This window comes from Heterocephalus glaber, unplaced genomic scaffold, assembly GCF_053883595.1.
Source record: "Heterocephalus glaber isolate CG9 unplaced genomic scaffold, H.glaber_assembly_v1.0 deba00001569, whole genome shotgun sequence".
NCBI classification, from domain to species: Eukaryota; Metazoa; Chordata; class Mammalia; order Rodentia; family Bathyergidae; genus Heterocephalus; species Heterocephalus glaber.
Window position 1 is genome coordinate 12,937,388 of NW_028258354.1, and position 25,554 is coordinate 12,962,941.

Below are 25,554 nucleotides of genomic sequence, written 5' to 3' on the forward strand. Positions count from 1 at the left end.
TGACTCTTCCAACAAATCCAGATTCTCCAGCCCTCCAAGAGTTAGATGGCATTTAGGATTCATAAGCTAGCTGATACACCTTTTAGATACAGATGCTCCTTGATATATGATGAGGTTACATTCTGATAAACTGATTGTAAGATGAAAATCTCATAAGTAAAAAATGCATTGGATACACCTAACCTCTGGAACATCATAGTTTAGCTGCACAGTACAGTGCAGAGTATTGTTGTTCACGCTCCTGACCTCATGGCTGACTAGGAGCTGTGGCTCACTGCAGCTGGTCAGCATCATGACAATATCATATCACTAGCCTGAGAAAAGGTCAAAATTAAAAATTATAAATTCAGTTTTCACTGAATACATATCATTTTCATACCATCTAAAGTCAATAAATCCTGAGTCAAACCCTCACACGTCAGGAACTGTCTGTAAATTTTGTCCTCTGCATATGTCAGGATCTAACAGAAAAAACATGGCTCAGTAAGAATTTAACTAAAGGACTATGTATGACAGAATGGGACAGGTGAAGGGAAATTGATAAGAGAAAATGAATTACCCTGGGGTTAGCAATACCAGGAAGTCCTTCCTACCTCTAGCCTTTAAGAGACAAAGGTAATGCATGGGTTCCAAAAGTCTGAGGAGCACCCACAGCTGCAGGAGAGGGCTGCCTAACAGGAGCTAAGGACTTCAGTTAAGAGGACAGCCAGAGCTAGGGATGTAGCTCAGTAGGAGCATGGTTGCCTAGTATGTGTAAGGCCCTGGGTTTCATCCCCAGCACTGAAAAAATATTGGAGGGTAGTAATGGTGGTGGTGATGACACAGCCAACCTGTAGCAAGCTGGGATGGAAGGAGTCATGGAGATAAATAGCCTGTCCTCAGGGTCCTCATGTCCTTTGATCTCTTGGTAGTACCTTCCATTGGCCAACCTGGAAGCTGATGGGCGAAGAAGCCCATTGCTGCTGCCTGTGATGCCTTCTGTGGCAGATAGCAGGGTGGAAGAGCAGAGAGTGGATCTGAGGGGCAAGAGGAAAATTTGTAGCACATTACTGCATTGTGGACATGTTTGCTGGGGTGTGATTTTTTTCCCAAGCTGAACTGAAAGCTCCTTGAGAACAGAGACCATGGCTTGCACTTGGGTTTCATCTTCCACAGGGATTAATTCAATAATGTGAATTTGAAAGAATCTAAAATATTTATCCATTGAAAATCATTTTTAAAAGTAAAAATAAAATAACCTCTTGTAATCTCTCTCACCCTGTGTTTGATATTTCTCCCAGCATCTAGCCCTCAAATTCCCAACTTGTTCAAAGTAAAATCCAAATTCCTTTACCTAGCCTGGTACCTGGCTATCTCTCTGAGCTCATCTCTGCCTTCCATTTGATCACTGCACTACTTCAGCTGTTGACACTCCTTTGCTGTGCCTCATGTTTGACCTCAGGGCCTTTGTATCTTCTATGCCTTCTACTTGTAGATTTCCACATGGTTCTTACTACTTTTAAGTCTATTAAAATTTTGCCTTGTCAGAGAGGTTTTCACAGGTGACTCCAAGTAAAACAGTACCATTTTCCATCTCTCCCTCCCCTTTTACCTGGCTTCATTTTTCCAACTAGTACTTAACCCACCTGGCATGTAATATATGTATTGTTTGTTAATTTTATTTGCACTAGAATATAAGATCTATAGGGCAAGGACTTAATCCACTGTGTTCCAAATACCTAGATTCAGTGCCTGAACATAGTAGGAGCTAGATAATCCATACAGAAAAAGCAATTGGTCAAGTTCCATTGTTAATGAGCAGCCTGAACAGTCGGAATGTGGGTGTTTGTCTTTAGCCCATCCTTAACGAAAATAAACTCAGTTCCATTCAGTAAGTTTTTATTTAGTCTGTGCTAAGGCAAACCAGCAGCAGTGTCTGCTGGAGCTCTCACAATGCTCGTGGAATAGACATCTCTGTCCAACTTACCCTTTCCTAGCTGCCTGGTAGTATTACTTTTGATAATGGCATTAAAGACCACAGGGCCTGGAATCATTGTACCTTTTCCCTTTACTCTTATTTGGTTTGTAGAACTGCACTAATATTTCTTTCATAGCAAACTCCCAAGTAGTTTCCATGATTTTCTATTTCCACTTTTACATGTTCATTCCTCACCAGGTGCAGTGTCTGGCACAGTTCCCAGTGCCCTAGAATCAGCCTGTTTCTGGATGACTATTCCCTGTGCAACCTCCTGGGCTTGTCTCCTGGATGGGAACTCAACTGGCAACTGCTCTATAAGTTGTCAATGGTGTGGCCACTCCCATAGGTCTGGGAACCAGCTGCTGGTAGACCCACTTGGTCATGGCAATCCAACCCCCTGAAGCTCTTGGACATGTGGGCGTCACTCTGCTGGCATTTGTCCTGGTAATATCAAAGGTAGAACTTGAGCAGAGGGCTTACTGGGCTGTGCCCATGAACTCTTCATTAAAGCACTCCTGGCTCCAGAATGTAGCATTCTCTTTTTACTACATTGCAAATCAGCTTTCTGTCATGGTCACAAAATACTTATGAGACAAACAACTTACAAGGAGAAAAGTTTTGCTTAGGATCATGGTTTCAGTGCATGGACAGTTATCCTGTTGCTTTTTGAGCTATAGTAGGGTAGCATATCACGGCAGACAGTGTGTGGTATAGCTAAACCCTTATCTCATGGCTGCTGGGAAGGAAGGAAAGAGAAATAGGAATTGGAAAATATTCTCTGTAAATCCACTATCCCAAAGACTCAACTTATTTCCTTATTTCAGGGTCTGCCTCTGAAAGGTTCCACATCTTCCAACAGTATCACCAGCTGGAGAACCAAACCTTCAACACACACATCTTTGGAGGACATTCAAGATCCAAAGTATAGCACATACTTACTGGATTTTAATACTAACTCTGCCCTTGGGCAGAGTTGGAGAAAAAGATCAGATGAACTCTTCCCAAGGAATGCTTGAACAATTCCCCAACCTTTCTAAATACCCAGCTTGCTTTAGGAGACAAGGGACCCCTCTCCCACCTAGGACTAAGGAAACTGGCTCTGTAAAATCCTTAAGCAAAGTATGACTAACCTTCCTGGACAGTGTGGATCACCAACTTTATAGTGGTATGGAAATCTCTCTTGATTTTGACACCAGCAGTGACTGCAGACCTGCCTTCCAGAGATTCACTGGTGGCCATTCAGTTATGACATCCATTCCTCCTACATCTGAGGAGCTTCTATGAATGGACATTATTAGGCCAAAAGGTCTTTATGTTCTCCTCTAGAGGGTTCTGGGCCTTGGTGACAGAGACAAGGAGATGAAAGCTATTATCAAGCATCATTGTTCCCCTAAAAAGAGTTAGATCCATCTTGACCATTATCTACATTTGCTACAAAAGTCCTTGTACTTTTTGGTGCCACTTTTCCACAGGAGATAACATTTAGGATAATTCCTAACCTGGCTCTATTTAGGATCTGTGTAGAAAAAGCAAACCTCTTTTCTTCTTTTCTCACACCACAACAGTCAATACAGTAGATTTCTGTGATATTAAAAAAAGGTATGGGGATTTCTCCCCACCAGCAAGCAAGAAATTTCTGCAATGGACAGCAGTTGGGTGTCATTTAATTCCATTCCATTCTGACATTATCTTTGGAGATAGCATCACATTCCGCAGGAAGAGCAAGCCCCCAGTTGTTTTACCTGTGCTTGTGATCAACCACCTATAGATCAGGGTTCCCTCCTGGCATTCATTTAATTTGCCTGAGCAGCTCCCAGAACTCATGGAAAGATCAATGTTTAGTAGTTTACCATAAAGGCTATCCCAAAGAATTCAGATGAGGTGATGGGTAGGGCGAGGCATGATGCTTCCATGACCTCTCTGGGCTCGCCACTCTCCAGAATCTTCCCTTTGCCTGGCTATCTGGAGACTTTCTGCCCATGACCTACGTGAGTTTTTGTGGAAATTTCGTTACACGGGCATAACTGATGAAATCACTGACCACTGGCGATCAATTGAAATGGCAGCCTCTTTCCCCTGCTTGGTGGTTGGGGATTGGGACTGAAAGTCCTAACTTTTTAACCTTGTCTAGTTCTTTCTGGTGAAGAACCTCCACCCTGAAGCTAGCTAGGAGTCCTCCATCTGAGGAGCTCCTATCTAGATAGGTCAAGTACATATTTCACACAATCACAATGTTCTAACCCTGCGAGGATAACAATACCACTCCAAGCTCCGAATTGCTCAGTCTATACGGCCACAGACATAGCATGCTTTCTTATTACCTTAGTGTCTCTGCACATCCACTTCTGCCTATGATGGCGCTAGGCAGGTTTGTCCGACTGGTAAATTCCCAAGCGTCTTTAAGATATCCACTGAAGTGCAGCCTCTTTGATGGTGATACCACTGACACAGAGCTCTTTATTCCCTCCTGTGCGCCACTGCTACTCTCCTCCCTGCCTTGCTTACCATCCCTAACCCAGCATTGTCTTGTCTTCCCTCCTGGACTGTAAACTTCCTAGTAGCAATAACCAGAGCCAAGGATCATTTATTTAACAGTGTAGCCCTATGTCTTAGTCTGCTTCGGCTGCTGTAACAAAATACCATACAGTAGGTAGCTTATAAGAACAGAAATTTATTTCTTGGGATTTTCGAGAAGTCTACTATCAAGGTTCTGGCAGATTTGGTGTCATGAGGGCTCATTTCCTGATTCATAGATGGTGCCTGGATGCCATTAGCGTTTTGAGATCTGTCTTTCTCATAAGGGCACTAATCCCATTCATGAGGGATCTGTCCTCATGACAAAAGCACCTTTCAAATAATCCACTTCCTGACTCTATCACCTTGGGGGTTAGGATTTCAACTTATGAATTTTGAAACATTCGGACCATACCGTGTCACTATTAATAGTGTAAAAGTATGTTAGTTACTTGCTGCTTTTTTACTGAAATGAATAAAAAATGAGGAGCTAATAGATTGCTAGACTGAACCCTAACCTATTACATCTGATGATTCATTACATCTCCGAGGACTAACACATAGTACATTCTTTGTAAATGTTTCTGGGATAAGGGAATTATATGAGTGAGTGTGGTTTGGAGCCAGTGATTTTCTTCTTCATTTCCAATCTTCTCTGTGATAGGTACTTTTCCCAGTAAAAACTTCAACTTCTTTCCACAAGGAGTTTCCTTAAATTTCTCTCTTTAATCCTGCTAATTTCTGCCTACTTGTTATTTAAATCTGGATGTTATAAACATTACAGAACAAATAGAAAATTTACAATGCTCAAGAACCAAAGAGCACACTTATTAACTAAACGGAGCTCTCAAGGTGGTTACTATTTAAAGTCAAATCAGGTTACAAGTTATGAAGATTAAACATGGTAATATTTGTGACAGCATTTTATAAAAAGATAAATGTACAATATAATAGAGTATACTGATACAATGTAATAATACAGCTTGAGGAAAATAACTACCAGAATGCTACCCAAATGCTCCAGGGGAGCATGTTTCTACAGACGTTTATTTAGGGTGAGGTTATTAATATTTAGCATAATGAGAAAAATCCAAGTAATGTTTAATATACTAATTTAGAGGTCAGTAAAAATTAATATAATAGAAAGATGTATGATATATGATCAAAATAGCTAAGAATTAGATTAACTGTAGTTTTTCTTATGCTCAGCTTCATATGTCTATATATATAATTGAAATTATACTTGTCATACCATAAAACAATATACTAAGACGAGTTCCTTCCCTTAATCCGATTCTTTTTCTTTCTTTTGTTAAAATTAATGATTCTTTGTTTCTTTGTAAAAAAAAAAAAGTATATGCTCTTTTTCTCATATTTAATGTGTAAGTTAATGTTAATTTGTATATCAAACTGACTTTCAGTAATTAGTATTTTTCTTATTCATGAAAAACCAGTGGTATATTTACCTTCTATTGAAGTACTGTACAGGTAATTTAAGTGAAAACAGGAATCAGCTTATATGACCATTGCTTTTTTTTCTTCAAAGTTTTGACTTTGAAGTAGTACTGAGCACTCATGTAAAACATAAAAATGGCATAGAAATAACTGTTTTGAAAGGGGGAAGAAGGAAAAGGAGTATAAGCTTTCTTGAAAATGCAAGGTGTGTGACAGAAAGCAGGGAAATTAGACTGGGAGTCAGGAAACAATTCTGGCATTATTATCTCTGCTACTTAGTAACCCTTTTCTTTTAGTTAATTCTGAACACTAAATATGTTTCCCCAAGTAGATATAAATATGATTACATCCAGTGATAAGCATAGGAGAATGTTTCTTGCCAGGGCCAGGCCAAGTTATGATTCTTTTAAAGGAAAATTTTTGAGTCAGTTATTTTACTGTGGTTCTATATTCCTAGGAGGAGGCCCCTAGAGACTTTCTTTTTTCTTTTCTTTTCTTTTGACAAGTATTACTGGGCAAAATTCTACCCTTTGCTACCAGTTCACTCTGCCAAAGTCCATACCCTTAATTCCTCAGCAGGAGACCTGTGAACTCTGAGAATGTCCCACTGTCCCTTGAAACAGTTTTTGGCTTTTGTATAAAGCAAAATGTGATGTCTGAAGGAGGTTGCTATGACAATTTGCAAACTGCAGAGGTGATGGAACTCCGCAGGAGGTGGCTCTTTTAGGACTGGAGATTGTATTAGTTTGGGCCTGCACATTTGGACCAGCCAGGAACCTGGGGACCCACCGGGAGAGGTAGAGTAGAATGGACCCCTGTCCCCAGGATAACTCCAGAAAACGGGCACCTCTCAGATAGGAGGTTTATGGGATATCTTTCCACCCTGTCACCTGGGATTTGCCTGGCTTTTTCCTCCTTCCTAACTGTTGAAGTGAAAAAACCCTTGGTCTTTGGACAAAGACTCGCAGTACGCGCCGCGCAGGACAAGGAGCAGGTGTGCAACGTGCAAGCAATTTTTTGGTCTTTATGGGAAAGGGAGATTGTAAATGGCAGATTTCAAAGAGCAGAGACATTCTCCACGTGTCTTGGAAAGGAAGAGGAAAGAAAATCATCCCGGTGGATGAGAGGAATTAGAGGTATCCTCTGCCCAAAGAGCTGAAAGGAAGGTGTGTCTCTCCCAGTGGCCGAGAAGGGGAAAGGTTCCGAGTTGTAAGGAAATGGGAGGTGTCTCTGATGTTTATTTTTGCCTAGCAACCCGCAGCCAACTGCTTCCCCAGCTGCAGTCCGACGCGCCTCTCTGCCTCCCCTGGTTTTAGCGACTGGAGAGCGGTCATTTGGTGTCAGTAAATGGGGAGGGTGCGTGTGGTTGAGGTGGAGGTGGGAGGGCAGCCCCCTCCTTCGCCCATGCTGAGGGTCACCTGGCTCAGCTGGGTCCCTCCACTGGGCTGGCCTCTCCGAGGTCACCCTCGCGCAACTAAGTAATCTACATGATAAATTGTGCAGGGGAGTGGTTAACCACGGATACCGGGGAGGGTGGACAATATTGAGAGCAGCCCTCAGAAGCTGAAAAATGCATGTGTGTTTAGGGGCGCGCTTGGAAGGGGAAGGGTCTCTGCAGAGACTTCAGCTGGAGGGAAGCAGGGGTAGGTTGCGCTGTAGCGCAAAGAGGGCTGTTGCAGGGGTTGGAGGGGCCGGGAAGGGAAAAGGTCGTTATGGGGGACAGAGGGGAGCAGGGCAGATGGACAGAGGGGTAGGCGGAGGGGTAGCAGAGGGTGCAGAGTTTTCCGAGGGCGTGGAGAGGTGGTTCTGCGGAGGATCCGGCCAGGGGTGGGACTCCTGAGGGTGGCTGGGTGGCTAGGTGGGGGTGGGGTGCACGCGAGCGTGTGTGGCCGGGGCCGGGGGAGCCCGGGGAGGGGCCTGCGGCGGGGGCGGGGCTGCCCTCTCGGGCAGCGCCGCGCGCGGGCGCCCGCGTGTGAGTGTGCGCGGGGGCGCGCGCTGGAGCTCGGGAGGAGGCTCCCGAGTCTGTCGGTGCTGGCGGTGCAGCCCGCTCCCCGCGCCCCTATGTGAGGGAATCGGGGAGGCCCGCGGCGCGCAGGGGAGGGCGAGGCATGTGCACGGGCCGGGGGTTGCTGCAGCCGCCCGAGGAAGAGGAGGACGGCGGCGGCGAGGAAGAGAGCGGGGGGCTCGTGGCGGCGGGCCCGGGCCGAGGGGATGCAGCGGACTGTGTGTGTCTGGCTGTAGTTGACGTGAGGCGGCGAGGAGGCGCCGGAGACCCGCGCGAGGGGCGACCAGGAGGCGGCGGCGGCGAGAAGTAGCAGCAGGACCGGCGGCGGCGGCGGCGGCGGCGGCGGAGACAGAGACGGCAGCCTTGAGATGCATTTTCCTCTCCAGCGGCCATGTTAACCAGGAAACCTTCGGCTGCCGCTCCCGCCGCCTACCCGACCGGTAAGGAGGGCCGCGCCGCCTGCCGGCCCCCTCCCGGCCCCGGCCCAGCCCCGGTGGCGCGGACGGCCGCCGCCTGCGGGACCTCGAACAAAGTGCAGACTGGGCGCCCTCGCTTCGGCCCGCGGCTCTCATTGTTGCTAGCCGACCGGGTGGCTCCGAGGAGAGCCCTGCGCCCTGGCCCGGCTGGGCCTGCGAGGGCGGGCGGGGCCGTGCGGGCCTCCTGCGCGCCCGTCCCGGACTCGGCGACACCGGGGAGCCCTCCCCGCGGTCCATCCCCTCCTGGCCGCCTGCAACGTGGGCAGCCTGCAACGTGGGCCGCGCGGCTTGGGCCCAGCCCGGCTTCCCCGCCGGGTCGCGAACTCGTGCGCTGGGGCCCGACTTAACTTTGCAGCTGCCGGAGCCCCGCCCGTGGGTGTGCGCCGGGCAGCAGTGTCCCGACGCCCCCTCCTCCCTCTCCAGATGCCCGATTTTACTGTCCCAGGCTCTCTCTGCGTCTTCTCCTGGGAGAGGGGGTTCGCTGCCTATGGGGGTGGAGGGGGGATCCGGGTGACTCTATCCCCCCTGACCCTCTTTTGTCTCCTCCCGCGCGTGGCTCCCAGGCCGAGGAGGGGACAGCGCCGTTCGCCAGCTTCAGGCTTCCCCGGGGCTTGGTGCGGGGGCCCCCCGGAGCGGAGTGGGGACCGGCCCGCCCTCCCCTATCGCCCTGCCGCCTCTCCGGGCCAGCAACGCCGCCGCCGCAGCGCACACGGTGAGACCCAGCCCGCGGGTGGCCGGAGGGTGGGCGGCGGGCGGGCCCCAGGCAGAAACACCGGGGTTTGCGAGAGAGGGCGAAGTGCGGGCGGCTCCACGCTCCTGGCCAGTGGCCTGTGATCGACGCCGCCCTCTGTAACTAGGCGAGCCTAAAGCTGCAGCCACAAAGGGAGATTCTTGGCGTGGGCCCCTCACTTCCCCTCTGGAGCCCGCCCACCCTGAGCGCCTCTTCCTTGGCACTTCCTCCTTGCCGCTTTCCGTCTGTCTTCCCTCTTCATCTTTTCTCCCAGAGCTCTCTTCCCTGACCCGGTAAACATCTCCCCCTCCTCCCCGTGGGTAATGGGTATTTATAGAAACAGATCTGTGTTAGGGGACAGCTAGGCCGCCCTGCCCGGAAAATCGATCCCCCAAAGAGCCTCCGAGGCCTGGCTCCAGCCTACAGGGAGCACTGCCAATTGTCCCCCGCGTGTGTAAGCATGTTTTATGAGTGCTACAGGTTTGAGCACAGCAGAAATTGTAATTAACATTAACAAAAATAAGAGCCACAGCAGCAGTCAAAACAAAACAAGCCACCCCTGTAGGATTCTCTATTTGGAGATTATTCAAAAGGAAAGGGCCAGCTTTGCTTTGTAGCTGCCAGGGGAAGGGCACCTGACAGTCGCTGTCTTCCTCAGAGGGCCAGAAGGGAGGGGGAGCCCGGCGTGGGACTGGTGGCTGCAGAGGTTGGCAAGCTGGGTTCCACTTCAACATGAACCTTTTCTCAGGAGCCAGGGATTGCCCTGGAATGGTGACTGCCAGCCTAGAAGAGATGTGGACTCCAAGGAGGTGCTGATGGTTTCAGAAGTCTTTTTCCCATTTGAATCTTTCCGAGAAACCCTCTAAAAGGGTTCCCTATGAGAGAAGCTCCCTAGGGATTTGGTTTTTTGTTTGCCAAGTGGAAGTTAAGTACATGTGGCAAAGGCCGTTTGTAGCCTACAGGGGAAAAGCTCTGGAGGGTATGTTTTGTGGGGAAACTTGTTTATCAGAGGGAGAATTTGTGAGAGGGTGGCCAGACTGCATTTGTGCCTGCTTGACCCGGAGAGATGTATACAAGTTTCATAGGAAAACATTTTGTTGTTAGTGCTGGCTTTTTCCTGACTTGCTTAGTGTGGGGGCTAGGAATCCACCAGAGATGAATTAACTGACCCATGTTGGACTGTTGGTGGAGGGGGGAGAGTCTGCAGGTAGATGGATAATGTTGCTGTTGAATGTTCTTGTCACAGTGATGTTTTACTTAAAGAACTACCATTGGTTTTAGGAGTTTGGGGGTTTTTTTTGTTTAGCTTAGAATCGTCTGACAATTTGGAAAATATAACAGCCAGTTTTTTCCATGTGTTGATGTAATCACATGACATGATGTGAACTGGGGCAGAAATACTTGGTCTGCATCTGGATTCCAATTTTGTAAGGATGGGCTTTGCTGATCAGGGCCCGGTTGCAATTGAAATATGTAATGAAACTAGATAAAATAAAAAGTCTCCACTGGAGCAATAGCCTGTGGTGGATTAGAAAAGAAAACGATATGATCATGCTTCTCAGTATTCCTCCTAATGGATGCATGTGCTTCACTGTGCCATATGTCTGATTTACCTGTTTCTAACTTTTGTGTGAACGTTTCAGTCTGCTATTAATTATTAGATGCTTGGTTTTAGAAGTGTGAATTTGGTTTTTGAATATTGTTTAGATTTGATTTTAATTGTATAATATTGCAGATTTCATAGAACAGGAAGTTTAGAGAACCACAGAATTTTATCTGGTTCCACTCCTTCATTTTTAGATGAGGGTGCAGACTGCAAGTTACTGGTCGGTCCGGATTACCTAGCCAGCTCCTATCAATATGTATTATATAGCCCCATTCCCTCTTGAGTCAGGTTTTAATATGCTGTCCAGTACTACTAATTCTAGGACATTGTAGTAGCTTTATTATAAATGCAAGAACCTTAGCAGATTGATGTTGCTATATGTCTGTAAGGTTTTTATAAGTTTTTAGGTTTTAATTCCAGACCTGTTATACTTGGGAAGAACTGTTTAGAATGAGTGGGTAGCAAAGGGTATTAAAGAGAGGAAAATGATCTTATCATAGAGCTTGCCATATTTTTCTGTATAAATGATATGCGGCAGATAAATATCTGATTATAAAGATTGTGAACTTTGGGATTTCCCATTGCCCTTTGTTTTCTGTCTGTTGGTATCGTTATTTTACACTTGTAGTTTGTTTCTGTTTGTCTTGAAAGTATACCTAGTAACTATTTTGATTCTGATTATTTTGTAGTGTGAGATATATTAGTATATTTGTTTAAATTTCCAAAATATTGATATTTATCACTTTCATAACTTTTAAGGTTTAACATACTCTCCTGTGGCAGTTTTATCTTTATAAAATGAAATTAAAGAAATAAAATCCATATTTAAAAAATAGTAATATTTAAGAGAAGAAAATGTACACATTGACTCAGGGTCACATAGACTATTAGTGTATCTAAAAAGGAGCTAAAATTCCAGTCTTTTTGGATTCAGTTTTATTCCCATAACACTACACATCGTTTCTGAAATGAGTTCTAGAAATTTTTTAAACACCCAGAAATATTAGCACAATAAAAAAATCTGTTTGCCATTTCTCATTGGAAGATACTAAAAGTACTAAATTTTTTAGACTATTATTCTTACATAATTTTAATACTAAAATATTTCCCAGTTTTTGTAGGTCTCTTTATTTTAACGCCTGAGTTGAATTTTAAGCCTTGCATTCATTCAGTATATATTTATAATGTAACTCCCACTGTGCTAGACATACCAAATATAAATAAGCTGCAATCTCAGACTCCAAGAGGCTTGAGTAGGAGAAGTTTTTAATATCCATAAGTTTATGATATAGTCCTGGCCTACATATTCTGGAAATGATTTGGCTTTTCTAGTTGTTCCCCCTTCCCTCTCTCGTAGATCAGTTAATTGTATTTGTGAGTTTGGTTTTGATTTCAGAGTCCTATAGTGTTTAAGACTCAAATTCCTCTTCTACTATTGCTCTCAAGGGAATAGCTTTAATGTCTGGAGACTTTTAAGATTTTACCTGTGGCTTTTAGGTAAGTAGCTGATGTGTTTGCCTTAGGTATTTTTTAACCAGCTGTCCTTTGCCTCCTAATCTCTGCCAGTGCACTGCAGGCTAATGTCTTGTGACTGAGGTCACCAGGGATGTTTCCCAATTCCCTGAGTGTTGACTTCATGTTTTCCTTTGAAGGTACAAAATATATTTCTCAAGAATAGCTCTAAGAGAAGTGAGAGTTAACAGGGATTTATTGACATGTGTTCTTCTATTCAACAGATTTTCATTAAATGTTTACTGTATGCCTGAGTTTATGTTAGTAGGGACTTACAGAGATAAGAGGTGACCCTCCCTTGGAATTGCTCACAGCCAGGTGGGTGCCTCAGATGTTGAAACAATTACAGTAAAATGAAGTAAGTGTTACTAATAATACACCAGAGCAGTTGTAGGTACAGAAGGACCTGTTAGATCAGAGGTGAGAGCTGAACCAGGTTTTGAAGGTTGGGTAGGAGTTTATCACTAGGCTGTGAAGGAAGGAGATTTCTAAGCAGCATCTGAAAAGGACGGTAATAATAGCTTTCACTTGGCTAAGTAACTATACTAAGCACTTTACACATATTATCTTTTTAATCCTCCTAATGGCCCTAATGAGGTAGCTTTGTTACCTTCTTTTTTGTAGGCAAGGACACTGAATTTGAGAGAGATTAATTGTTAGTATCTCATAGTAAGTGGTAAGAGCTGTATTCATTTCATGATTTTATGTGTGTCTAACTGAAAATCCCTCAGCTCCTATGAAACATGACCTCACCAGAAGCAGAGGAGTGTTAAAGAATGGGCTGATTGTACAAGTCTTGGGGAGTTCAACTCGGTTCTTCTTGAAGAAAAGAGTGATAGTGGTAGATGGAGACTAGAAAGGGCTCAGATTATTTAGGTTCTACATTTTAGAAACTTATGGTTTTACTGGTAAGTTCTTGCATAAGCTGTGGAAATGGGTGCAGCTGTGGGCCTCCCACAAAAGCAAGAACAGTCTCAGATTGACATTGTTTGTTTTTTGTTTTTTGGGTTTTTTTGGTACCGGGGATAGAACTCGGGACCTTGTGCTATTGAGGCAGGCAGCAGAACCACTGAGCTAAATCCCCGGCCCTTCAGATTGACATTTTTTAGTAACTCTGGAAACACCATGGGAAAAGATTTGAAGTGTTCTAGGCAAAGAAGCAAGGGGGCTTGTTACGAGACCCACAACAGGAGTGTGAGGTGAGGTAGTATTGATGGAAAGGGCATATATAGACAAGAGAAACCTCATGATGGTTCAGGAAGGCAATGGAGATGCTGAGGGGTTTCCAGGTGTGCAGTGCTGAGAACTCGTAGGGTTGCAGCTCAAGACATGATGTGGAAGTGTCCTGAGGATTATGAGAGGAGGAAAATGTTTGGTCGAAAAATGTGGAGTTGAATTTGAGTTGCCTGGGGAAGAGGAAGCTGGTCAGCAGTTGGACATGCTGGTTTTAAGCCCAGGAGACATGGATTCCACAGGGTTTAGCTAGAAGAGATAGAGCAGGCATCAGCCCCTGGGCAGTGCCGATCAAACAGAGAAAGTTGTGGAAGTGAAGCCGAGAGAACTGAGGCTTGAACCTACCTAAGGCATTAATTGTTGATATTTCAAAAGAAGACCAAGCAAAGACAGCTGGAGAGATGGCAGGTGGTCCAGTTTTTGGCAAACTCTTTAGTGGTAGTCATTAAATCATTGGTGATTATTTTTAAATTGTGTAAAATATAAAAATTGCTATAGCAAAACCTAAATGAATTTCTGATGCTCAAAAAGTTTTACTTTGTTATCATTTTAGGATCCTTAACTTCAAAGTTAATTTTGTGCTTAATGAAGCTTTGTGCCTTTTAATGCATGTATATAAGGAATGTAAGTATTTTCGGAAATACCTCCATCTTGCCCTAATGAGATTGGTTCTGTAAGAGAGACATTTTGAATTTCAGGTTCTGTTATGGCTGGTGTTAGAAAGACCACAGGGGAGAGGAGGGGCTGCAGAGAATGAGGTGAGGAAAAGCAGGAGACAAGTCTATGTTACTTTTATATATAGTATATTTACGACTTTTCTGACTCATTTTATGGACAGCCCTGCTTTTGCATTGCATCAAGATAACAATAACCTGTTCAGCCACCCTAATAGAATATAAGATACTTAGTGTAGAGTATTGTCTCTGTGTTTAATAAAAGAGCTCAACTCTGAAAATCTGAGAAATAAAATCCCTGAGCCTTTGAAGTCATAGCCAGGCCTAAAAACTATTTTCTAGTTTGTTTTACAAGTAAGCAGAGGGAAACCTCACTCTGCAGACGGTCGTGATACATGTCACATGTCAAAAATATGGAGGTCTTGGTCAGCTGATAAGTGTTTGAAATTTAATTTTATAGTCCACATGTTCTCAAACCATTTTTCAAATTACTATATCTGCAGAGGACTTCTCAAGTAGTATAAAAAGTCCAAAAGGTAGGATTTAGTAGGAGATAATTGAAAAAAATACTGATGAAGAAGGATTTTCAGCTAGTTTATTGTAAGCTCCCGAAGGGCCGGAACAGGGCCACTTTCATGGGTAGGCCCCTGTTAATACTAGCTGAATGCATGCGGTGGATTGTGAATGATAAGCTGGTCTTTGAGATTTCATATAAAAGTCACCTAGCAGGCTGCTGGAAGGAAATCCCAAATATATTCTCAGTAGAAGGCTGGGACCTCTTGTTTTTACCCAATCAGTTTTGTTTAGACAGGATTGTTCAGTGATAGCATGTGTGCCTGAAATAGAAATTGCTACTTTGTATGCCTTGTTGGAAAACTGTGTATCCCAGCGGGGCCCATAGAAATACATGTCTTAGGAGAGCTGAGCCATTGACCAAAGGAAGGCCCCCAAACTGTTTGCTGGACTTAATGGCCTTAAATGGTCACTAGTCAGTAAAGCCCAGAAACTTTGAAAAATAAGTTAGTGGTTTACAAGATAACTAACTAGAGCGCATATCTTTGTGAGTATCTTTCAAGCCTAAAAACAGTTTTCTTTGCCACTGGATTATATATATGTTTCAAAGTTTAATGAAATTTCCAAGGAAAAATGAAACACTAGTGAAAATGCGTTTTTTGGAATAGATGTAAATATTGGATAAACAGTGCATAGGACAGATATGGTCCTTGTCCTCATGTTACAAAAAAACCCTGCTACATGAAGTGTGGAAGGAGCTGTGATCCAGTGGTGGAAATCCAGTGTAGACTCTGATTTGCTTATGCTTTTCCTGTTTTCCATTTCTCTTCCTTCCCTCCCTTCCTTCCTTCTTTCCTTCCCCAATACTGAGGATTGAACCCAGGACCTTCACACTGAGCCACATCTCCAGCCCTTTGATCATTGAGATAGGATCAATTACTAAATTGCCTAGGCTGGCTGAACTTGCAATCCTCCTTCCTCAGTGTCCCAGAGTGCTGGGCTTACAGGCATGTACCTACCACACCTGGCTCCCATTTCATTTTTATATCAAGTATGGATTGAGTGGAATAGCTGTGATGCGCAAGGCCTGGTACTAAATATTGTAAATATGAAATGATAAACAAGAAAGATTGGTCTCCTCTTCCACAGAGGACTTTGTCTAAGGACTTCAGATATCTGTAGCAAACCATTTGTCTGTTAGGTATAGCTTTTGTGGGTTTTCACCGTGTGTTCCCCAGCCCTAACCCGGCCACTGTTCCCTTTTCCCTTTATTGTTTCAGAGCCCCTTGCTCTCATATCCATTCTCACTGCCAGTGTGTTCATAGGGTCCCTCCTTGGTGTATAACTTGTTCCACGTAGTAAAACTGGTTCTGCCTGTGGATTTAAACCAAATTGGATTTTGTAAAGGTGAGGGATGTGGCATGAGGGCTGACTTGTATCACATTCGAACTGGCAAACCTTTTCTATTCCATTTATATATCCCCTCTGAATTCCAGATTGGCGGCGGTAAGCACACAATGAATGATCACCTGCATGTCAGCAGCCACAGCCACGGACAGATCCAGGTTCAGCAGCTATTTGAGGATAACAGTAACAAGCGGACAGTGCTCACGACACAACCAAATGGGCTTACAACAGTGGGGAAGACGGGCTTGCCAGTGGTGCCTGAGCGGCAGCTAGAGAGCATTCACAGAAGGCAGGGGAGCTCTACCTCCCTAAAGTCCATAGAGGGCATGGGGAAGGTAAAAGCCACACCCATGACGCCTGAACAAGCAATGAAGCAATACATGCAAAAACTAACAGCCTTCGAACACCATGAAATTTTCAGCTACCCTGAAATATACTTCTTGGGTCCAAATGCAAAGAAGCGCCAAGGCATGACAGGAGGGCCCAACAATGGTGGCTATGATGATGACCAGGGGTCTTATGTGCAGGTGCCCCACGATCATGTGGCTTACAGGTACGAGGTCCTCAAGGTCATTGGGAAGGGGAGCTTCGGGCAGGTGGTCAAGGCCTATGACCACAAAGTCCACCAGCATGTGGCCCTGAAGATGGTGCGGAATGAGAAGCGTTTCCATCGGCAAGCAGCGGAGGAGATCCGGATCCTGGAACACTTGCGGAAGCAGGACAAGGATAACACCATGAACGTCATCCACATGCTGGAGAACTTTACCTTCCGGAACCACATCTGCATGACGTTTGAGCTGCTGAGCATGAACCTGTATGAACTCATCAAGAAGAATAAATTTCAGGGCTTCAGCCTGCCTTTGGTCCGCAAGTTTGCCCACTCAATTCTGCAGTGCTTGGATGCTTTGCACAAAAACAGAATAATTCACTGTGACCTTAAGCCCGAGAACATTTTGTTAAAGCAGCAGGGTAGAAGCAGTATTAAAGTGATTGATTTTGGCTCTAGTTGTTACGAGCATCAACGTGTCTACACATACATCCAGTCTCGCTTTTACCGTGCTCCGGAAGTGATCCTCGGGGCCAGGTATGGCATGCCCATTGATATGTGGAGCCTGGGGTGCATCTTGGCAGAGCTCCTGACAGGTTACCCCCTCTTGCCTGGGGAGGATGAAGGGGACCAGCTGGCTTGTATGATTGAACTATTGGGCATGCCTTCCCAGAAACTGCTGGATGCGTCCAAACGAGCCAAAAATTTTGTGAGCTCCAAGGGATATCCCCGTTACTGTACTGTCACTACTCTTTCAGATGGCTCCGTGGTCCTCAACGGAGGCCGTTCCCGGAGGGGGAAACTGAGGGGCCCACCGGAGAGCAGAGAGTGGGGGAATGCACTGAAGGGATGTGACGACCCCCTTTTCCTGGACTTCTTAAAACAGTGTTTAGAATGGGATCCCGCGGTTCGCATGACCCCCGGCCAGGCTTTACGGCACCCCTGGCTGCGGAGGCGGTTACCGAAGCCTCCTACCGGGGAGAAGACGTCAGTGAAAAGGATAACCGAGAGCACTGGTGCTATCACGTCAATTTCCAAGTTACCTCCACCTTCTAGCTCAGCTTCCAAACTGAGGACTAATTTGGCACAAATGACAGATGCCAATGGGAATATTCAGCAGAGGACAGTGTTGCCAAAACTTGTTAGCTGAGCTCGGGTCCCCTGATGCTGGTAATCTGAAAGATACGACATAGCTGAGCCTTACCGGGTTGAAAAGGAGTAGCTCAAAACCTGTTTTTATTTGCTCAATAACTCATTTGTATCTTTTCAGCACTTAATTTTAATGTATGAAAGTTTTTTGTTTCATTTTTATAAAATACATGGGGACAATGCTTTAAGTTTTTATACTTTCTGAAACTTTTTTTGTGTTCTAAAAGTACGATGAGCCTTACTGTATCTAGTGTGGCAGAGTAATAACATCAGTGGCAGGCCATTGATTAAGTCATGACTGCCACGCATTTACAGATTGGTCAAAGATATTCACTATGTTTTTATGGTTCCTATTATATTCTCTCCAGGGTGATAGCCTCCTCTTCTCTCCACACTCCAGGTTCATGCACAGGCATAGCATGTCCTGCTTCCATTTTCTGTAAATTAATCTTGGCAGTTGTGCAGGTAGAAGGAGAATGGTCAGGATGAAAACCTTATTCTAAGAAAAACCGCACCTTAGAGATGTTTTTTCCCTCAAACAAATACAAAATAAGATCCCCAAAGTTTAAATTGCCCAGTTAGCATTCTGACATTCTAAAATCCGGCAAAGCAGCATTTAGTGGATAAATGGAAACGGAAATGTGTGTGTTCCTCCAGATTTTCTAACACGATCAGCAAGCTGTTTTGTCAAGAAGCCTCCTATTACAGAATTGAGTTTGGACCTAATTTTAGAAATGTATTCCACGACTCTTCCTCACTTCTGTTTGCTCTTCTCTCTGTTCCTCTTTTATCACACATCTGTTGCCTGCGTTTAGTTTGTCTTCTTCCTTCAGTCGTATGTCCCAGACTGTTAATACAGAAAGAGACATTCAGCTGTGATTATGACCATCATTTCATATTCCAGTATAAAAAAAGAACAGTCTAGCTACTTAAGATGGGGATTTCCATAGTTCCAAAGAAGATTTAGCAGATTAGAGTGAGTTCATATGTTTTAGGTGCCACTGTAAGGTTCCCTTAGCCCGGGAAAATATCAGCTCTTTCTTTAAAAAGAAAGAAGGTTGAAAGTCCTCTTCATGAACAGAAATCACTGTGGTCCTTCAATAAGACAATTTTAACATCACATTTAAAGGGGAGAACTTCAACCTCAAGTTAAATGGTTTGACTTCTTCTTTGCATTAGAAGAACCACAGAAATTGCATTCCTCTGTTTTATTTTACTTCCTTTTGGATTGCACTGATTGTTTTTGTGGGAATGACACTTTACCTGGAAAAGTAACTGAGAGATAAAAGAATATTTTCTCTGAATAATAATTATTTTCACAGTGAAAATTTCAGTATTTTATCACTAATGTATGAGCAGTGATATACGTATATCAATTTCAAGGCACGTGGAAAAATTTTTTAGTATGTGCAATTTAATATAGAAAGATTTCTGCCTGTTTGAACAATAGGTTTTGGGTAGTATAAATTAGAATAAATAATCTTTTATATCCACAGATATTATTGTATTGCCTGTAAATTGATTTGCAAATACTTAAAGCATGGTCCCCAGTGAGGCCAAGAAAGTTTCCGGTTAAGTTCTTTTCATATTAACCCTACAGTTTCTCTTACTTTAAAAAAAAAAATGTAGTTTTGAACAAAACATTTTACTTATCTTGAGGCTTTGCTGGTTGATGGTGGAAAATATATGCTCAGGTAATATTTCAGATATTTGCCAAAAAACAGTAATAAGATTAGCTTATTAATATAGTAATATTGATATTTGCTTTACTATTTAAGGATGTCACTGATAAATTAATTTGTACTTCTGTATTTAGAAATTATAGCTTATTTCCCCTAGTCAGAATCTTTAGCGTGTTATACACATTTCTGTGTAATCTGTGAAAGTGCAATAATTTTAGTAAGTTGCATTTTAAACAATGCTCTTATAATGACATCCCAATCAGTGGCTTATAGGACTTAAAGATTTGTGTGTTTATTAAGATTCTGGCTTAAAGGTGTAAGAAGTGTAAGACTTGGTTTGGTGGCTTTCTACAACCACAAGCCTCTTAATAGTCATTAAGGTTAGTTCTTTAGCGCATTATAAAGACTGTTTCCCCCTTGCCATTAATGTTCCTCTTCCATTTCCACTCTCATTTTCACATTTAAGTTTAAAAATGTGAACCTGAGCCTGCCATTATTTATTTCCCTGTAAAATGATTATACATGTGAAATTTTATAAATGTATTAATAGTATTTGTCTTTACCCACCACACAAAACTGGTTCTTAAGATGCCAGCAATGCATTTGTGACTATCTTTATTCACAGATGCAACCGGAAACTTTTGCGCCAAAATATAATGTGCAGTGTTATGGGACGTTTTTTTTCTTTTTGGTCCAGTACAGTGAGATTTCCTTTATTCCCAAGAGCCACTGTATTTCAGCATTTAGTGATAGAACTGCTTTTAAAAAATTCTTGGATTGTAATGTCAAAAACAGAAAAATGTTACATCTTTGTGATTTTTAAAGGTAAATAAAGGGCTCTCTGATAGGCTACTAGGAATTGGCTTGGAAACAGTCCTTCGTCTCACAGGTTACCATTGTCTAGGGATGTCTGAGCTGTTTTCAGATTTAGGAATAGCACAGTGTCGTCTTGTCTTTGGTTGCAGTCTCATTTGGCTCCGTTTCTTGCAGCACCTGAGTGTTCATTACCACTTAAGTGCATTGCTACAACAGTGGAACAACGGTGATGCAAGACGGTGTAGATTAACAGTAGAGGAGAAATTGTGCCCTTAGTGTTAACAATGTGCCTTTTGTTCTGAATGCCATGTTGTAGGGCATGCATTTTTTGGCCTCTTTAACTCTTCGAATACTAGGCAGTAAGAATGGAACCCACCTCTGCAAAGATACATCTGTCTTAAATACCTAGTTACAGGCCTTAATACAAACCATAAGGCATGGATTATCAACAGGCGCTGAAGAAGATAACCATCGGTTAGTTGCACAGGTAATTCCTATATTTAAGGGGTTAAAGATGGTCTTTATTGTATCTTAACATCAGACTGATTTTTTAAATATTTTTTGTTATGCTAACACTAGACAAAAATCAACTGTATTTGTAAAAATTTACCTCAAACCATTTAATTTTATAGTGTGATTAATCCCAGGGCATTTGGTATGAACCAAAGTGCATTCCTTTTATATGTGCCTGGCTCTAGTAAGGATGGCCAGGGATTTTTACAATTTGGGTGCAAGGCACTTAAGCCACTTTTAAACTTAATGGGTGGTTTGGAGTCATGTTAAATGACTCCATCAGAATGTTAGAAAACACTTTAGGCATCAGTAGCATTGGGCCATATTGGAATCTTAAAGTGTGAATTATTTTAAAGAGAGCATTCATTTTTGTAATTTTTTTCATCAAGAATATTTCTGGTAAGCAGAAGACTTTTTAAAAAGCTGATTTGGTTGGTAAAGGTTTTAATATTGCCCAATATAATGCTGTGGTAGCATTTAAAAAAGTATTTGTGAACTTTGTTTCTTAGGGGCTTGTACATCTCTCTGCTATGGACATATATAAAATTAATTGTGATTATACTCAGCTCAACTGCTACAGTTAAGTCTAGGCAGTGGCTTGGGTTTTTATCGAGCACCAACTTAGACATGTGACTGTAATATGCTGCAACTGTGTGTACTGAAAATATGTGAAAATGGTTGAATGTGGACTGTGTATATATGTATGTAAAAATTTCTGTGAGATGCTGCTGTCGCCACTTAACATGGAAAATGTTCTAGTGGATTTTAATCCTAGTGGCCAGTTCTATGATACTGTATGTATTGTACAGCTGATGACAGGAGTAAGACTGTTTAGTGAATATTTGTTAAATTTTATTGTTGTGGCCAGAGATAATTTCAGAATAAAATTTTAATGTCCTACCTTACTTTTCTCCCCTTTTCTAACTATAATTTAACTCCTAATCTATTTCTGGTATTATTCTTGGTCTGTTATCCTGGAGAGAGTTTAGAATTAAATAGTTCTGTATCATTGGATTGAGATGTAAAAGTAGTTTGCTCATCAGCAGTTAAATTATTGGTTGAATATAAATATGCAAATTCCAATTAAGGAAGACTAAAGTTTTAGTATGCAGCTCTTGCTTTTCTCAGGTTATTCTATTTTAATATTTTTTTTAATTTTTTGATAATTAGCACTGCCATGTTTTCTACTGTGCTAGAACTTCAAATCTTTTTTTCTTTTAACCTTAAGGTGGTAGTTAGCTGTGGGAGCAGAGTCAATCAATTCTTCCCCACCAGTCTTTATTCTTTCCTGTGCACAAGTTCTGGTAAATTATTCTATGTGCTGTCCCCAGCTCCACCCAGTGCTTTTTATAATGTGGGTCCTTTTGCAGATTTTGTACTTGGTGTTTTTTATGATTCACACTTTGGAGATTTTTGTCGTGCCTGGGTCAGGAAATAAGGCCTATGAACTGCAACCAGCTCATGATGTGTCAAGTTCAGTTAACAGCGAGCTAAGAATTTACTTATCGATGATGGCAAGCAGATGCTCTAGTAATTTGTCAGACATTGCAGGGATATTACATAGACAAATATTTCTCATGTGGAAAGAACTACCTCACATTTTTATTTACATCCCTCCTGCCATCGATAGCAGAGGAATTCTTAACTGTGGTTTCCTGCATCAGTGATGAGATTTACTAAAACCAAGGCAATATATTCAGTGAGAGTTCCTCAGCTCAGCTTTCATCTTATAGCCTATACCAGTGGGGGTGCACCTGTCGCACACATGCTGCAGCCTGCTGTTTCTTATTGAAAGCTCTAAAAGGTTCACCATCACTGGCCTATACTGTGTGTCCCATTTTTTTCTTCTCAAAGATTAAACCTAGTGCAAACAAAAACTCAACCAACCAAAAGCAAAGCAAAACAATGTAATTAGAAATAACATTTTTTAAGAGCTGAAAATTATAAAATTGGAAGTTGGTGGAAAAGAAGCAATTTACAAGGTATTGTCCAGATCTGACTCAAGACAGAGTATATTTCCCATTCATTCTCTTTCCATTTATTGCATCTTTCAATGCTTTTTCTTGTAAATCTTATACTCTATTTAAATCTTTATAATCATTTCCCTATACAACTATACAAGTAAATATTTTTGCAACTTCAATCGCCTTTAAACCTGCATTGGAGAATGTTAGCTGACATTAGTATTAGTCTTTTAAAGAAGGGGAAATTGGTTTTATTACTTTTCTGTTTTGGAAAGAAGAAGAATCTGAAAAAAGTATTTGTGGCTTTGTTTCATTCTTGTGTTTATGTTTTAAAAATTTGAATTACACTGTTTCCTTTGGGCCAGTAGGCAAATAAACACTTGTCATTAAGGCTGTCCCAAATGGAAAATGACTGCCAGTGTGTTGCACACACGTAAGAAAATTGCTTCTTAGTGCAAAGTCTTTGATTTATTTGGTTTGATTTTCTGTCTTGCTATGATCATATCCTTAATATTGGTGGTACATTTCATATACATAGGGGGCATAATTACCCTTTCCTTGCATCTTGAGGAAGTTTAATGAGGAAACTAATGAATTAATATTTAATCTTCTGATATCTTAGGGGAGTATTAACTACCCATTGTAGTAAAAAGCAACAAGATGTCTTATGTTTGCATCACCTGTTCCACAACATTTGCTCCTTGCAAAGAAAGCTTCACAGACCTCACTGTGAACATCAGTTTAACATCATATGTTCCTTTAAGCCATAATTATTCTCACTTAATATTTGAAGAAACGACTTGCTCTGAAGTGACTTTGTAAAAACTACCATTTGAGGTTTAGGCTATAATCAGGTAACTTAGTAAAATCTGCAGTCATGTGTAGTACGCAGAAATTTTAAAAAGGGAGGGAATTTGTGCTAGCAATGGGCATTTCTAGTATTTACGTGATTTTTCCAGGAATAGTTTTCAAATGGGACAAACTACAAACAATTGAGCACTAAAGCATCTTAGTCTCTTTAGGTACACCTAATAAGTTTAAATACTTTTGTGCACACCCCTCAGTTAATTTGTAGAAGAGTGACTTGCATTGCCTCTTCACTTTCTGTATTCTTCTACTTTTTTTCACATTTGAGTATATGAAAATACTATTTTTTGACACTTTATTGAATCTCAGGGATTAAAGGATGAATTTTACTTACTATAGCAGTAGGTAAATCTCTTAAATTCAAACTCAGGTTTCCTATCTTTTGCCTCCATATCTTAAGAAAATAAAGAATGGCTGCCAGGGAAATATAGAGAAAAGTTTTAGATACAATTTAAAAATACAAGATTGTAAATAAACCAATTTTACAAACTAAAACATTGTGTCTTTCCTTGCTTTTTACCCCGAGTTATCTCCCCACATAAGTTTGAGGAGTTTTAAATATCAAGATTATTTCTTCATTTATAAAAATGAAGTGTGTTATTTTTGAAACCATAGTCCATGAATAAGCCTAGATCAATTAAGTAAAAGTTTACTGAATTCTTTTCCTGTGTTTGGGGGGAAATGTGATTAATTATGAGCAATGTAGTCCTTCAATAAATAGGTGTATGAGTAAATTTGGGCTAATTTATCATGATTGTATCTGAAGAATACCCTACTCAATCTCCCCTTTCCATAGAACATAATTCATGGGAGTTTTGACTTGGATGGGCTTAAAAAATATACAACCAAATAATAGAATCTTGTTAACATCTATCACAGATGGCATTCATTTGTCAAATATGTATTATTAAATGCCTACTACAAGCCAAATTGTGGGCGCTAGGAATATGTAATAGTGAATAAAACAGTTCCTGTCTTTAGGAATTTTTAACTGGAAAGGCAGGCATTATATAAATACATGAACAAAGGCATAGTTGCAAATACAGTAAGTGCCATGAAGGAAGAGTGTGTGGTATTGAGTGTATATAAATGGCACAGGGCCCTTGCGTTGTATGGATCAAGGATGGCTTCCCTAGGAAAGGAATAGCTTTGGAGCTGCTGAAGGAAGAACAGGGTGGCTAGAGGAAGCAAGATGTAGCTGGAGATGGAGCATGAAGACCTCAGTATGAAATGAAGCTGATAGGTGCTATCTGGTTTCTTGCAGGAAAGAGACTTATGTTCAGGAAGATAAGGTTATAAAACACTGAGCAATTTCAGAACAATAAAAGATAAAATTTTTGAGTAGTAAAGATTGTTTGTATTGCTGTGGATAAGAAGTTTCAAGTAGGTATGTCTCCAGCCAGGTCTCAATGGAAGTTAGAGAAGAATATTCTAGAAGAGAATTGCTGTAATGGAGGCACATGTATATCATTCACACATCTGGCCACTGAATATTGGTTGAGCATCTATGCATATAACAGCATGATTCCAGAGTGAGGGATGGACAGTGATTATTTTGGGAAATTTATCTTTGTCATCCTGTGTGTCTTCAAAATGAGCTGTGTTGTTCCTCCACTTCACATGTGCCATCTCTGTCTAACATGCTATTCTCAATCACTGCCTCATCCTATGGGACTCATCTAAGACGAGCTGTCATTGTCTCTGCAAAGCTCTTTCAATCCCAACATTGGGCAGGGTGGCCCTCACCAAAAGTGAACATTGGCCATCGTTTTCTTTGCCCCTCGAAGAATTTCTGCTAACTGGAAGGTGAGTGGAGCTGAGTTGAGAAGGACAGTGCAATTTCTTCTGCGTCCTCCATCCTTTCTCAGCACAAACTAGCCAAAAACAAACAAACAAACAAACAAAAAAACGAAAAACCAAAAAACCATGTTATC

At 42.1% G+C, this 25,554-nt stretch overlaps 1 protein-coding gene across 5 annotated transcripts; it reads left to right on the top strand.

Moving 5' to 3' along the window:
- Positions 1-7,324: 7,324 nt before the first annotated feature.
- Positions 7,325-23,049, top strand: Dyrk2 (dual specificity tyrosine phosphorylation regulated kinase 2). 5 transcript variants are annotated; one of them, XM_021241384.2, is made up of 4 exons: positions 7,325-7,569; positions 8,168-8,371; positions 8,971-9,119; positions 16,172-23,049. In XM_021241384.2, the coding sequence occupies exons 2-4, from the start codon at positions 8,323-8,325 to the stop codon at positions 17,777-17,779; spliced, it is 1,806 nt and encodes a 601-aa protein (XP_021097043.1). In that variant the 5' UTR covers positions 7,325-7,569; positions 8,168-8,322; the 3' UTR covers positions 17,780-23,049. The 5 variants fall into 5 exon arrangements, with proteins under 5 accessions (XP_021097043.1, XP_012933767.1, XP_004861147.1 ...); XM_013078313.3 differs by lacking the exon at positions 7,325-7,569 and having other exon boundaries at positions 7,888-8,371; XM_004861090.4 differs by lacking the exons at positions 7,325-7,569; positions 8,971-9,119 and having other exon boundaries at positions 7,888-8,371.
- The last annotated feature ends 2,505 nt before the right edge of the window (positions 23,050-25,554 follow it).